Source organism: Crocodylus porosus, unplaced genomic scaffold (assembly GCF_001723895.1).
Source record: "Crocodylus porosus isolate Cpor-Errol unplaced genomic scaffold, CroPor_comp1, whole genome shotgun sequence".
NCBI lineage: Eukaryota > Metazoa > Chordata > Crocodylia > Crocodylidae > Crocodylus > Crocodylus porosus.
The window spans coordinates 89,699,364-89,715,936 of NW_017728918.1; the positions used below are offsets into that span (position 1 = coordinate 89,699,364).

A 16,573-nucleotide genomic window follows, 5' to 3' on the forward strand; every position below is an offset into this window, starting at 1 on the left:
TTGGAGCTCCCTGCTGCCAGGGCAGGGGGACAGTCTCTTGCCTGGGGTCCGGTGGTGGAGCCTGCCCCAGCAGCAGGCAGCTCTTGGGGGCAGACAGCAATCTCCCTCCCCCGGTGGCTGGCTGACCGGGAGCAGATTTGTTCCTAGTCAGGTGTCTACATGTGCATTACTGCATAATACTTGTGAGTAAATTTGCTACTTGCATTTGCATATCCATACTGCACAGTAAACTATGCTACTTCACAGTAAAATATCTCATGTAGACACACCCACTCAGTGCAAAAATTGATATGCTCCTTATAGAATAGCTCCTGTAGTATAGTTTGGTGATGTTAAGATTAAAATTAAATGTGTATATTTTTAGTCAATATTTTAGAGTGAGTAAAATCTGAAGACCACTGTGGAGGGGATTAGTAAGTAGAATGGAGGGTAACAGAAGCAATCATGGTGGATTTACAACTTGCGAGAATTCACTAGTGTCAATGGGTGGCCCAGCTATTAAGATCATGGCTTTGTTCTCTCAGTCTCTATCTGTACTGGTTTACTCAAGTTTTGCTTGTGGGATATACATTTCATATTACCCTGGCAAAGTGAGTGCTAGGAATGCTATCCTGACAATATTAACTTTCCCATAAAGCAGCTGTTTTTGGGCCTGTTCCTATAAGGACTTCTATGAATAAAGAAAATGACACATTTGTGTTGGCAGGATTGATCATCCCGCTAAAGGTTACATGTTCAGTCAACTTGCTTTACATGTGTGTTTTACAGCACGTACAGACATCCATTCTCTAGGTTATTTTTTCCTGGAGTGGCTATTTTTACTTTGGAAGAAAAAAGCTGAACATCTCTACACTCATGATTCTTCCAAAGAGAGCAGTGACTGTCCTAGGAGAAACTGAACGTCTGTATGAGGACTTATTTTAATGTCCTTACTTAGCTGTATTTGTTATTTAATAACAATTATATAAAGTAAATATAATGCAACAGTAACATATAAAGCAATGACCCCTCATAGTAGTAGGTACAAATGGAAGAAGACATCCCAGCTTTGTCAGTGGGTGGCCTGACTCCATCAGACACAGGTTCTGATTATTCAGACCATTCTGGCTGGTTTAATGATCTCTATTCAAAAGATACAGGTCTTTCAAGATGGCCTTAAAAAGATCCATCCAAAACAAAATATATTCTCTGCCTTACCACGCCATACTTCTGCGAAACACCCCTGACCAAGCTTCTGTTCCAGAAATAATGAATCACGTGCAACTTCCCATGCATCTTTAGCCAATCCGACAGTTTGTGGAGTATGATTCGAAGCAATCACAGTTAAGTTAAAACACAAACCATCAGCTTTCTCTATAGGAGAGGAAATTAATAAAAACATACTTATAATCAAAAAATACGCATGCATCAAAAAAGATGGAAGGTGATTTGTTCTTCAGTGCTGCATATTGGGACACTGAAGATGGGGAGTTTATGCCAGCTTGCTGAAGGACCCTTTGTCTAATTACCAGATTAGAATGTGAGGCCTTGATTTATTATTGAGGCTCGGGTAATTTGTCAAAACTGAAACCTGATGAAAAGAGTAGAAAGGATCAGTTTTCTTTTGCTATAAATTGTATCAGATGTTTGAAATAAAAGAATTTCAGTCAGAAACATGGCATCAAAATCATTTTCCCTAATAATTCTAAGCTTTTATTTTGTTGGCTACATAACAGTTTTAGTTTCACCTTCCACCTTGTAATACCCACATGGACTGCTATTTTAGAATAATGGTTTCACTCCATACCCATCCATACTTCCCCAAACTGCCCATTTCCCAGTCTCTTGATCAACTGTAGGGATTCTCGTGGAATTTCCCAGACATCTTTGGTTTTGACTGACAGATCAGTAAGCCTTGGCATTCCTTTATGACAGGGAACTACTAAGCGGCAGCAAAGGCCTGCAGCTCTCTCTGATGGAGCCAAGAAGTGGAGGCGACAGCAAAGAAGAGGAAAGAAAAAAGAGTGTGACACATGGAACAAAAACAGTAAGCATAAAAACAATGCTGCTCACCACAGTTGTTAGTCGCATACCACAAAGCCTCTCAGAAGAGTAGAAACTGAACACTGAAACATTCACTTGAGACAGAACAGGAAATGCTTTTTTCTTTTTACCCTCAAACTGAAAGTGATTGTCAATTGTTCTCTCACTGAGGTGGCTGCACTGTTATAGCAGCCAGGATTTCTATTCTCCTTATGCTGCACTAAAGTACATTCATTAATTGGTGCAGTATAAATCAAGACATTTATTTATTTATTTATTTATTTACCTACTTGTTTATTTAAGAATCACCAGTAACCCATAATCTGGATTATTTATAAACTTGCTGTCAACTACAACTACAAAGACATTTCTTTAAAACTTTCCATGTTTTTTGGAAACTGCAAAATGACAAAAAATTGGCAGGCATTTTTTGGCATATTGTCATGTGAAAGGTTTTTGGCATCCTGTCTGAATTCTGAATGTAGGTGGTTTGCATTGTACTCAGCTCTACACCTCTTTGGTTGGATTATTCTACTTATCCATTGTGAGATTCACAGATGACTGATTAACCACAGACTAGATTGAGGTCAGAATGACTACATAATTTTAGAACTCCCTATCCTACCATTGTTATAATAAATAATAATGTATGAACTAATGAACAGATAAATAGTACTTCACACAGCAGACTTACTGTATGTTCAGAATACTTTTACACTAAATGGAGGCAACAGCACTGGGGCTATTGGTGGAAGACTACTCTTACAATTTTAAATCTTAAACCAAGCTTTTCATTCTCACAACATTTCCCTCTAGTCAGGTTTGTGCACCAAAATGACAAGGGAAAGGCTGAATCTACTGAAAAACAGAGCTCTGGTTCCTAAACTGATACGTCCTAGGGCAGTGGGAACTCATTCACTCTCTCTGGGAACCTGAACTGGTTTTCTAGCAGGGGAAACTAGCAGATCTCCAAGGACTATAACGCAGAAAACAGGACTCAGGAAACGAAGACATCTCTCCTGGAAAGACGAGGATTCAGCTACACAATGAATGTTCTCTAGATAATATTTTGAAATGCTCTCAAAAGTTGGGATGGAAGCAACCTGAAATTTAGGGACATTCTGGTCTTTTGCTTTCTTTTAACTGGAAGAGAATCCATCAGTTCTGGTGCCGACGGAACTAAACGTGTAGGAACAGATCTGACTAACTTGTCTGTGAGTGATGCTCTAAGCCTAATGTTAGAGAAACGTGGAGAGGACTGAAGCTTCCAGTGTACTGTTCCTGAAACGTCTATCAGGCTTCAGGCAATGCTGGATAATAGCTGGTTTTATTTTAATACCTTTAGGCTGGCTTGTTCACTCACAAAAGTCAAGATACTATAATGTAGAGGAGATGAAACACCTTAGCCCTGAGATTCTAGACTAGTGATTCTCAACCAAGATGCGGCATGATGCTGGGCCTTGAGATCCTTTGAAGGGTGTCATGGGGTGCCATGCAATGTTAGCACTGTTAGGTGCGTGAATGTGATTCACAGGATAAACCCAAAGATTTTGAATAGGAATTCATAATGTTAAAATCATTCTGACCTGTAGTGGTTTGAGTTCTTTGTAACAGAAGAATTACTCTGGTATTTTTCTGTAGTCAAAAACCAAGTGAAAACTAAGAGTTGGCATTTTCTGAGGGGTATCTTGCATCTAAAAAAAGGTTGAGAACCACTGTTCTAGACAACATTTGGCTTTGTTTGGCATAAAATCACCTGAAGCATAGATTATAACAACTCTCCCAGGTAGAGAAGCTCATCAGATATAGGAAAACAAAAGGTCAGATATTTAAGAGACATCAGGGCAGGAATATGGCATAAAGAAAACGGTGGTTATACAAGAAAGATCCCACAAAGATTATATCTTAAAATCTATTTTGTGAAAGATTGTTGAACTGTGAATGTTTCAAATAATCTGTTATCATTATAAAAAGGTGAAATAGGGATTATTCTAGCAATGAATTTTTTGTTTTAAAGAGAGCCTGCTGAAAGGCACAGCCATCTTTTAATAGTGAATCTGTTTAGAGTTTCTTAGGTCTTTAAAATGTAGATGCTACATATATAATTTGAAAATAATCTGAGAAGATAACACAAAGCACTTCTGGCTAGAGGAAAAGATGCCATGTTATTACTACACAAGGGAATAATGTGGGAGATCAGAAAGAACACTAGAATCCCCATCTGTACTTTGTTGAACCAGTTAGATATTGGCATTTTAACATTTTATAATGTAGAAAGCATTGCAGGATACACTTCAGTGGGAATATTTGAGCCAGATACTGCACAAAAAATGTGAATTCACATTTTAGGTCAGAACATTTCTGCCTGTCTTAAATAACACATACTTAGGCAGTGCTAAGCAGTATGATCTCTGCTTGCTTTGCTGGCAATGCTCTGCTATAATATAGTAGTACCAACACATAAAAGTTATATTCACCAATTCTGTCTGCTTAAAGATGTAGTTTTGGCAAAAGCCTTTACCTGAACATAGCACTCTCTCTATAAGTTTCTTCACCAGTTTCATACAATATTTATGGTGAAATTAACTGAGGGTACTTTCAATGTTACGGATATATTCTGTTGTTTGTTAGTACTAGTGATCATAGGTCAAATGCAAAGGTTGTGCAATGTGTGAAATGATTATATACTTCTGGACTGAAGTGCATCATGGTAGGATGGTACTCCATTAAGGGTATGTCTACTCTGCAATATGAACCTGCGACTGATATGTGGAGACATACACAAGCTAGCTTTAAACTAGTTAGCCCAGATACTGATAGAACTATGGCTATAGCAGCCTGGGCTCTAGGCATAGTGCAGCCTGGGTTTTTACCCAGTCGCCTAAGCAGACTTGTGTAGTCTATACTGAAGCCCAGGCCACTGCAGCCCTGCTACTATCAAGACTCAAATCAAACAACTAGCTTAAAGGTAGTTCAAGATGTCTATGCATGTGCAAGCTGCAGTCACATCTTTATCTTGCAGTGTAAGCCAGCCCGCAGAGTAATTTAGACAAGAATACTGATCACCTTTGTGCCTTGCACCAATTAATGGGTACAGGCCCTTCACAAGAATGAATATCTTGTCATGGCCAAATGTTGCAGTGAATATCAGTGGTTGCAAACTCAGTGAAAGCAGCTGGAGGCATTTATTTTCTCCTCCTCCCACCTCTGTTTGAAAGCATGGTATAATATCAGGGCATGCATTAGAGACTTTCACCCTACCAAGGAGGTGATGTCATAAAGCTGTCCTTATCTAACATTTGTCAGATGCCCCACAAGGAGTTTGGGGTTTCAGTCCAGTTTCCATCGGAGAAAAAGGTAGCTACAGCACAAAATCCTGCCACCACAAGATTAATTAGCAGAGACATGCTCGCAGTTTAGAAAATGGTAGCATAAGGAAAGCTGCCCTGAGGGTATTCACAAGCTACTTGTTCTGTGGCTAAAGGGAGGTTCTGTACATTCAACAGGCGCAACACCAAGGTACGCTTTTCCAAAGGGCTCAGTGCTAACCCAATTCTGCTTCTACTCAGTCAGTAGGATTTTTAACACTTGTTTTCAACAGAAACAGCTTTAGGTCAGTGCTGAGCAGCTGTGAAAACTGTGCCGTTACTGTTTTTTTCCTACAAGAACAGGATAGCATGTCATGGCATTTTGTGCAGCAGTGGCACAAGCTAACCCCAATCAGAAAGTAAAGCAGGTGATGAAATAGGTGTTTACACTACCGATCAGCCCAAACCAAAACATCAGATCAGGACAGTCAGGGTCTCTGGGAGATTCTGAATCCAAATACTTATCTGAATTTTGTTGCTGGCAGTTATGAATCTGAGTTTTGTTGCTAGTCACTATCTCAGGTATGAACTTGGCAACTTGGGCTAGTCTGTAGTTTAAACTCTGGAAGTTACAAAATCCTTCCTTTTGAGAGAACATGATATATCCATTACAAGTACTGAGTATTTAAAAAGTAATGATTGAAATGCAATACACCCAGCAGGAATCATCAGGAAAATTCCACTGCCAGAACCCTCCTGTGCCCCTGTGCAGTAGTTGTGCAGTTCATAAGGTATGTAGCTTAGATGACTGCACAAAAGCACTTTGGGGATTTTAGGAAGAAAAATCATAAAAAAGATAAGCAAGTTATTTCACTGCCTTTTGTACCCTATGAATGGCATAGAAAACCATTGAGAACTGCAATGGGAAAGGGATAATAAAAATGCATTGCAATGAAGTAGAAGCACAGCTCAAACGACATCTTAAAACACCTTATACAGAAAAGAGCTCAGCAGCAAACATTTTTGTTTTACAATAGCTGACAGTACAGGACGTTTGTCTGCAAAGTTACCTGAATAATGCTGAACTAGCTGCTGAAGAGTTTCAAACTGTGCCCTAGTTGTGATATAATATCCACCATTGTCAAGTTTACGAATCTTATAATGTTTGACGTGGTCTCCTTTCATATCATCCCAGTCACGAATGGACAGGGAATAGGCACCTGTTCAAAAGAAGGGAGGCAGGGGGAAATAATGTGTAAGTAGCACTTAGATAATGGAATGTTTTTAAAAGTCAGCTGTTATTAGACAGTAAAGATAGCACCTAGAAAACCAAGTATTTATTGTACTTTAAATAAGAACAGGTAAGTAAAACACAATTACAGTGAGCAACAATTATAATTTTGGAGGTGGACTCACATTTACACTTTCCTCTGCTCCAGCTGGAGTGAGGGGCTATAGTGTAAATGAGAATTCACACCTTAACATTTACTGTTTAAATTTGTTGAATTTCCTCTCTCATGTAAGTGTCAGGTTACACTGCAAATACTGTGGTTTAGGTAAATGCCAAAATGTGTCAAATGTCAAGATTTTTACGGCATCCACTGGAGATAATGATTTATAACTACACTTTGTCCATAAGAATCCCAAATTGCTTCAGGAACATTAACAATCAATCAATAAACAAGCTTTATATGCAGCAATCTCTTTGATCACTGCTGAAGTACAACCATCTTCGAGAGAAAAAACAAAGCAACATTAACACTTGGCAGGAACACAAACCTATATCAGCTCATTGAACCTCTTGCTCTAAATCCAAGGCGAGGCTCTAATCATTAGATATGGTAGAAGGCAAAGGTACAAACTGGTCCTCTCTTGTACAAAAAGTGAAATGTAATTACAGCATTTCTGAGCAGACGACTAACTTCAAAACTGAAGGAAACCGGTATGAGGCATCTTTATTCAAAGCTTAAAGGAGTAGGTGCCCGGTCATAATTGATTCAAGCTTGTAACAATACCCTATTGTGACAAACCATTATTAAGCTACTTGTCCTCAGTTAGGAGGCAAACACAGAAGGGACCTCTTGGGTTATCACAGACAAACGCTTTATATAAGAATAAACAAAAATAAGTTAGTGAGTTGTCCTTTTCTATAGTTTCAGACAACCCAAAACACCAGAACCAGTCACTCCAGCTTACGGGGTTGCCGTCAAACAATACTGACTGGCAGGGTATGGAAACTATCTGTACCTTTTAAATTACCTGACAGGTTTAATCATCATTGGCACAACTGTACATGTGCTCGACACCTGCTCCGATATGTTCGAATTAGAGTGTGTCAGAGCGGACTTCATTAATCTAATTAGCACGCTCCAGCAACCTCAGTGTCATGTGTATTCAGTGTGCCCACACTTCAAAATGGCAGTGGGGGTGCTTTAACTGTAGCTCATCGATCGAGCTTTAGTTAAATTGCCCCTCCTGCAATTTTGAAGCACAGGACACTGAATACACGAGACACTACAGGCAGTTTAATTAGAGCAGCTCCTGAGAGCTCCTAAGAGCCGCTCTAATTAATAGCGCTACCCCTCGCCCCATCCCGGATCACATGTGAAGATCCCCCGTGGAACTATCTTGAGCGAAACAGCGCTAAAACCAGCTATGCAACCAACTTTCCGCATGGAAAATGTCTCTGCAGGCCTTCTTGGAGACATCTGTTGCAAGGAGTCAGATTTATGAAATTTAAAAATTCCTTTGGTCATATTGGACTGTAACAGGATCCCAGTGAGCTGTTTACCACAGACTTGAGCTCCAGTAAGCAAGACCCTCTAAGCCAGCTTGGAAGAGCTCTCAAATGTTGTTCATCCCTGAATATGAGGAAAAGAGCCAACCTTAAAAAACTGTCAGCATTTATATATTTGATTTTGTTTTATGAGGGAGGGAGATGCGCTAAGAGGAGAGAGAGCTTTCTGTGAGCTTGGAACAAAAATTGAACACTTAGGGGCTTGTTGTTTTGAGGTTTATATGTGTCAGCTCTCCAAGCTGCGAAGTCAGGAACTTCTTTTTTTGGAAGCAAACCAGGGCCACGAACAGGCATTACATTTGTACCAGAAGAAAAGCCTTTCTCCGAGAACAAAGAGAGAGCACATGGCCACTCAAGAGATTTCTTGCAGGACAGAACTGGTTCTTCTGCAAGAAACTAGATCAGATACTTCTAAGACAGTTCTCCCTCATCCCGATCCAACCTGAACAGCTGGACACCTCTCTTGAGAGTGGAAGACAGCTGATATCCAACAGTCCCCTGCTCTTCCTTCTTCCCTCCAAGGAGAAAACAAGGACGGAGAGCACTGGTTCCCTGACAGCCTGCCCATGTACCCCTGTCAGAGAGCCCTGTGAGGATGGTGTCCTGAAAAAGTACCCCCCTCCTGCAAATCAGCTGACTGGGGGCAGGGAATTCTCTTATTGGAAATCCTTCCTGGATTGGGTTCCTGCTGTAGGAAAATGGCCTTCCTGTCCCACCACTCATCCGGTTGGCAGGAGGAGTAGCACTCTCCTGAGGCAAGAAGCCTCCTGGAAGGAGTTTCCACTGCGGCACAATGCCCCAGCCTCAGCCTTACTGCTCTGGGTCAGCCCAAAGTACTGCGGGCGGAGGCAGACTACTGTGCTGTGCTGGCAAGCCTCATGTAGCCTTGCTGCCATGGCAGAATGCCCCCACCTCACCTTGGGCTGCTCCAGGCTGACCCAGACTAACGAGAGGTGAGGCAGGCTGCCTTGCCATGGCAGCAAGGCTCCCTAAGTCTAGCTGCAGCAAAGTGTGCCCCCTCTGTTATGGAAGTTATAGTTTAGAGATGCTCCCTAATTTAAAAGATTTTGCAATTAGGGGATGGTGCCTCCTTTAGCTGTTAATTATAGAGAAAGACCAAGGGTCTGGAGAGGGTGCCTACTGCTCCATAATAAAGTTCCTTGTTTAGTTTCTCTCATTCACGTATGCCTGTTTTTACTGGACCTGGTGATCACTAGTCTCCTCCCCCTGTTGGCTGGTTGGCTCGGGGAGTGTAAAGAGTGGGGGCTATTTTCCTGTGCCAGGAACCAGCCTGTGTAGCTCTCTAGCCAGGGGCCTGGAACGCATATATGCTCCAGCTCCTGGGCTACTTTTTTGCAGTAAGAATTTCACAGAAATTCTTGCTTGTAGAAATGAACACCTGTCTGTGGCCCATACTCCGTACTTACACCACAGTCCTATTCACAGAACTCTTCAGGTGGAGTCATTTACCTAGATAGCTCTGCATCTGTGGGCTGTGCACCCCTCACAACAGCTGCTTTTAATTTAGTCACACTCACTGGTTATCTGACTAATATTACTAATTCTTCAGGAAAATGTAAACAAGTCTTAGGTTCCAGTCCAATACTCAGATCTGAGTGGGTGGCCCCTTGTGAAGCCCTGCTGACTTCAGATCCTATTGCAAGACTTGAATTTTAGTTCTATTACTAGATAAAAGCAAGAGATGTGATTCCTTTTTCTGTTCAGTAATCTGCAAGGCTCATTATGGCACCATTAGTCAATATAAATATGCAGAGATACAGGCAAAAGAACTATATTTATGAACTTAAAAAAAAAACTCTGTTGGCATATTATAAGCAGTAGTTGGAAGAGTGGAGATTAGAAAGGGGTGTATGATCATATAGACAAGTGGTGATGAAGTGTCTGGGGAATCAGGCTTGAAAAGATCTGAAGACGGATTTGATTTATTTCTTTGGAAGTGGGAGAGAGGGTAATCCTGACCAAAAAGGGTTATATTAACTGTTAAAATAATCAGGCTTAATACTTAACACGTTCCTCACCGATTCACAGATTTTAAGACATGAAGTGACCACTGTAAGCTACAGAATTCTGTCCAGTGATTTTTTTCTGCTTTTTGTTTGCTTTCTGCTCAGAACTGTTAGCTAAGCTACAGCAGGTTTTTAGGAAATCCTGATGTTACAGTATCAAGTGACAGAGAATATACTTTTTCCCATCCTTTCAGCTGTTTTACTTTCTCTTCTCTGAAATGCAGGGTTGCTATATTTTCACTTTCAGAGCACAGAAGTAAGAATCTTGACCAAGGACATGTATCATTATTTAAAATAACACTTCCTGTACAAGAGCCTTGATATAAACTTGTCCAGTAATTATATAAATCCTGAGGTCAGAAAGCAAAAAAAAAATTGAGACTGCTGTTATAAGCACATCTCTAATGTGCTTACCTCTTTTTTTTCTCTACAAAGCAAAAGAAAACTGATTCACCTAAGGGAAATGGTGCAGAAGTTCTGAAAATATATCACTTGAAAAAACAAAGTCCCAATGGGCTAAAAAATAGCATTATATACAACTATCCATGCAGCTACCTCCTGCAAGGTTCAAACATGCTTATATCAGCTGAGTTTTCAATCTCTCAGAGTGGATTCAAGACATGCTCCTCACATAAAAAGGAGGAGTCAATGACACTGAACATCTGAAATCAATCTTCAAATAAAGCCATATTGAATTATTAAAGGCAATGCCTTGGCCCTGGTGAGAATGCCAGGCTACTAGCTACCCTACGGGGAAGCTGCAGTGTTGGAAACTGTTCTTTTGAAGCAGTAGACTTTCCATTGACTTTCCATTATAATGGACCTTCAGAATGAAAAATAAATTGACATACATGGCAACCTAAACATTTGCATGTGGAAAATTAGACAAGATCTACCGTATAAAAAGAGGGTAGATTGGAAAATGTAAGTGGTTCTAGTCTCCCAAGTCAGATCAATAGCTTGAGATCCATCTACTTAGAATGCCAACTCATTACTGTACAATGCTCCTTTTTCTTGCAGACTTTGATCAAAAGTGAAATGGTTGTTATACGAATCATCGTAAGACTTCACTGCAAGGGTCAGTGGTAATTCAGATTGCTTACAGCTAGCACTTTAGTTTGTCTGCAGAGTCAAATCACCTTGTGCAAATCTGGCACGTATTTTGAAGGTTGTGTTCATCATGTAACCAAATTTTAGTATTTAGGGGAAACTCTGCTGCTGCTCCTCATAGGAGCTGGATAGGCATAGTCCCACATCCAGTAGTATACCTTGGGGGACTGAGGAGGGTGGAATGATGCCCTCCCCACCAGAAGGCTTTGCCATGGGAGGCACAACCTTGCCACTGGGGGGAGCCCGTGATGCTACCTGTTCTTCAGTAGCAGCCCAAACCAGTTACTTCTGCCACCCAAGTGAGGAGATCCTGGCCAGGTAAGACTCCTCTCTCTTTCCCCTCCCTCCCCCTCCTCTCCAGTGGTTAGCATAGTTCTACCCCTCCCCTCCTCACTCAGCCCCGAAAGAGCTTGCTATACCTTTCTTACTTACATCTGGTCAAGGAACTAGGCTTTATGCATTCTGCTTGTGACAAATAATGATTTGCATTGAATTGAGCTGCAGTGATTAAAAAAGCATGCATTGGTATACCCAATCTAACTACATGACATCATTCTACACCATAGTTTTATTGAAAGAGACATTTATTGATCTGTCACAATCACGGGCTACAACTTCCCTCCTAAAGGTATCATTTATGATCATAACACCTTTGGTCATCTTACCTTTGGTGGTTTCACTTTCCCGAATAAGGAAGGTACCTCTGGGGTTTCCAAATGACAACAACTGCCTCTCAGCATCTTTTCGACCAAGTTTGCCAAAGTACCACCTTAACAAAAATATCAGAGGAAGTATGAAAAGTGCTGGGCAGAGTAATCAATAGGGTCACTCAACTTTCCTAACTAGATCATTTAAATTAACTGTGGGCCACTTCAGCATATCTTGCTTTGGTCCACCTTCTTCAGAAGTAAGGAACCTCTGAAGATGCTGTCACAGAAGTTCAGAGGAACAGTCAATCTGTGGGACAGGATAGGAAATGGGACAGAGAATATTCATGATCAACATCTATTTGATGTTCTCCTGCTGATGTGCCAATGTACAAGGTTTACCCGAGTTTAGTGCATTACACATAATGGAGGAGATACATTGAAGAAATACAGCTGAAAACATTTTTTATCATTCATCCACTAGAGAGCTACAAAAGAACAAATCTTCAAATCAGCAGCATTTCTTAGACTTCAGTTTAAACAAAAAATATTGAATAATTTATAAACCTGTGGTTGCTTGACTATAGGAGTCCACTTTTTCCTGCAGCATCATGGCTAAGGCCACACACAGTGTATATTACACAATTAACTGGTTAATTGTGCAATAACTTTAGCCCGGCCACATGTGCAATGTAATTATCATGCCGTAAAAATGTCCATCCATAAAAGTGTTATACAACTACAAAAAGAGCCAATCAGCTACAATGTTAGTGCTTGAAAATGTGTAAAAGGAATCAAAACTCATGGAAGAGGTGATATCCTTAATAAGACCAATTAGATATTTGCAAACAAATTATTGTATTTATCTGTAAGCTTTCAGGCACACTAACCCTTCATCAGGGATAGGAGACAGCAGAGATTGTAAAAGTTCTCCTAGCTAGAAATGAAAATTCATATTTCACAGGAAACCCAAAGGTGTGGCAAAGTCTCCTGTTTGTTCAGGTTAGGCATAGAGAAAGGTTGAAAAAGTGTTTTTACCTCAAAGTTGTCTGGCAAGCCACCAGACAACTTTGAGGTAAAAACACTTTTTCAACCTTTTTCTATGCCTAACTTGAACAAACAGGAGACTTTGCCACACCTTCGGGTTTCCTGTGAAATATGAATTTTTGTTTCTACCTAGGAGAACTTTTACAATCTCTACTCTCTCTGGTGCCTGATGAAGGGTAAGGGTGCCCAAAAACTTGCAAATAAATAAAATAATTTGTTTGTAAACATCTAATTGGTCTAATAAAAGGTATCACCTCTTCCACGAGTTTTGATTCATTTTGCCTCTAGATCAACATGTTTACAACCTGGATACCTGAAAATGTGTAACAACATTATAGCTGGTTTCCATCTAGCTTTAATTTGAATGTGTGGCACAATGAAATCATCATGATTCTGCAGGGTTTTAGTCTCTTGGAATCACTGTGCTTTAGTCGTTTCTTGGTTCTGAGCACCTCATAATTTAAAAGGCTTCTCATTTGAAAACAAACTGTTTATTATAATAGGGAAATTTTACAACATGAGTTTGCATGGTCACCCAAAAGGACCTTGTTCTAAAACAAAATTGGCCCAATGTGTCCACTGTGAGATAAATATAGTTTTAGAGTGGAACCACACATTAGTCCAAAGAAATGATACATCCCTGTGTTTCATGTTTTAGTGCTTGCTGTGTGTTTTGGCTGGCTGTTTACAGACATAAAACCCCACCAAAAAACAGCGCTTTACTTTAAACTTGGCACATCCCCATGCTGAGCGCAGCACATGGCCAGAAGAGGCACTGTGTTGGTTTGACCTGGCTTGCTCAACATCTGTATAGATCGGGTGCTCCAGCAGGGCTTTTTGCTGCTTTTGCCTAATATAAAAGCACCAAAAAGCCCCGCTGAAGTGCCCAATCTATACAGATGCTGGGGAGCTGGGTTGAACTAACACACTTCCTCTTCCGGTAAAGCGTGGGCTGGTTTTTTTTATGTCTCTCAGCACCCTCTGTGAGCCAACCTCCCACAGTAGAGGTGCTTGCTGATGCAATCTGTATTGTTTTATGCAGATTACTTGTCCCCAAGGGCTCTTGTGAGTTAATTTGGGTGAACTGTGGGCACTTTGGCCTAAAGCAAGAAACAGTGTAAACTATAAGTATGCAGATCTTTTTTATTCTCTGGGTGTTCTTCCTTCCAGCTGAAAAATGGCTAAATTTGTTCTCCCTTTGTTTTTAATTATTTATCAGTGAAGCTGAGAAGTGAAATAAAAATTATGCAAGTCACTTGAAAATCACCACAATCAATCAACACAAATTTCTCACATCTCCTGCAAGATGAGTGCTAATGGGTCTGTACAATGAAAAGAAAACATACTCTTCTGCTTGGATGGAGTCAACTGGGGCCACATAATTACTGGGAATGTAACCGGTTTCTCCCGTTGTCAAGGAACGTGCCTCCCACCAGTCTCCTTCACTGTAGGAATAAAGGTGAGAAAGTATGAGAGACAGAAATACAGTTGCTAAGTTATCTGACTGCTAATGTTATCTGCAGCCACAAGCTTTAAGAATTAACAGCTCACCCCTCTGTCCTAGATGCACTTTGGAGAGTGGTTTGCACTCAAGCCAAAACAGTTGCGTCTATTCATTTTTAAAAAAGAACTGTTGTCAGAAATGGAGTTTTCTAAAGGCAGCCCTGTGGCATGAATGGCTGTAACTCTTATTGAAATCTCATTCAGGCAGGGAGGAATTTAGTCTGAAATTAAGAATAAATGTGTGTATGGTTGGGGACGAGTGTGTTATTTTCCAATATAGACTCTTGAAAGAGTTTGGAAACAAGGTTGGATCCACACACTGCCAAAATCACAATCTTTGTAGGACATCCAGACTTCTGTTTCGATGATCAGAGAGAAATTTAATAATGCAACAACGCCATTTCCTTGCTCTTGTTATTAAATCACAACTTTGGAAAGGTCCTTAAGCCCCTCCCATTTGAAAATTGGGCTCTGGTCACCAACAGAAGCTTTTTAAAAGCATAAATGATTTGGATTAATTTTTGAATCATTGTGTAAACCATTTCCCTGAAGGCTTTTGAAAGAAAAACACTGGATCCATCCTGCTCCAGTACGCTACATCCAAAACTTCGATGTGCATCAGTAACAGGGAGGACAGAGTTAGGACAGGATGATGCCCTTAGAATAAAATCAGGTGAAATGGAACATTATAGTTTTTTTAAAAAACTTGTTTATTTTTCAGATTTTCACAGGATGAGATGATTCATAGGTTAGCAGTGTCATAATACTGTGAGCCAGACACTTCTGACGTCTAATTCCCACTAACAAGGACTCCTTTTTGTTTCTTTGGGCCAGATATTAAATGGCTCAATTTCCTCATCTAGAAAACAGAGATTTATTTATTACAATTTTACAGAATATCACATCTTAAAGCCTTCAATAAGCAAATGCCAATATAGGAATCAGAGATTGGGAAAGCTATTTTAAATGGGCAGAAAAAAGAACTATTTTTCAAACCTCAAAATTTAAACAGAACAACTCAAAACAGAGGCATTTTATTGAAAAGGAAATGTTCTTTTTCATCTTAAGAACTCCTGATTTGAAAAGCCCAAAATCCCATGTTCTGTTATTCATTGTATGAGTGGAAACATTTTAAGCCTGTTTTAAGCAGGCTGCATGTATTAGCTTCTCCGTAACATGCAACTTGTTTCTAAAAACGTAGGGGCCCAAGGTAAAACATCTAAATAGAGGTAGCCTGATTTTCAAAACCCATTGTGCAATCACAGCACTCCTTATACTTTGGTACACAGCATGAGTGCTTAGCACCTCTGAAAATTGGGCCAAACCTATTTATCTACCAAATTTTAGGCAGCTGAAGTTTGCATGCTCATTAAAAATATTTTTGGGGAGATACAAAATGCTTGTGTTAACAATACTGTTCAAATCCTCCATGCACTCTTTGTTTCTAATATCGCACAATGGATAGATTAATCATCAATCTCTCCTATTTCAAAGGATTATAGCACAGAAATTCCACTAGGTGGAGGTATTTTATCATATGCAGAAATATTACCTGCTGCATATCATAACATGCTCCAAAAGAAAGAAACCTAAACCTTTGCCAGAGAAGAGGGGGAATTAATTACATTTTATATCACTTCATATCCAATCCAACATTCACTTTAGAGCTAAAAGAAATAAGTCAGAAAATTCATGGCTGATCTGAACTTGCACCCCAAATATGAACTTGAATCATTTCTAGATTCAAAGTTAGATTTTTTTTTAAAATTAAAAACAAAAACTAGTGCACCTGTGCACTTCATGACTCTGAACAGAACCAGAACAGCATAGAAAAGACGGTTCTTGTATTATTTTCAGTTTGAACAGAATCAGAAAGATCAAGCTTTTTTTTTTTTTAATTAAAAGAGCTTGTACTACCTAATTTTTTTTTAACAGTTTGGGAGCATAGTTAAGTTTTGAAGGTTTCAAGTACACAATGCTGGATTATCAGAAGGATCAGAAGGACTGAATACTATCAGCTCCCAAGGAAGTAGCTGATTAGCCAATTTTTTTCTCCTTCATAAAGCTTCCTAGAGAAAATATGTAGCAGTATGAAAATGTCCACATTGCAAA

At 39.9% G+C, this 16,573-nt stretch overlaps 1 protein-coding gene across 2 annotated transcripts in view; it reads right to left on the reverse strand.

The window, feature by feature from the left end:
• Positions 1 to 16,573, reverse strand: part of FYN (FYN proto-oncogene, Src family tyrosine kinase) — a 167,429-nt gene that overhangs the window by 33,156 nt on the left and 117,700 nt on the right. The window contains exons 5-8 of one of the 2 annotated variants that reach the window (XM_019537928.1): positions 14,305 to 14,403; positions 11,930 to 12,033; positions 6,401 to 6,550; positions 1,198 to 1,353 (exon numbers count right to left, since the gene is read on the reverse strand). In XM_019537928.1, the coding sequence (XP_019393473.1) occupies positions 1,198 to 1,353; positions 6,401 to 6,550; positions 11,930 to 12,033; positions 14,305 to 14,403 (509 nt within the window). Of the gene's footprint in view, positions 1 to 1,197; positions 1,354 to 1,786; positions 1,952 to 6,400; positions 6,551 to 11,929; positions 12,034 to 14,304; positions 14,404 to 16,573 lie in introns of both variants that reach the window. The other variant, XM_019537927.1, reaches the window with a different exon arrangement.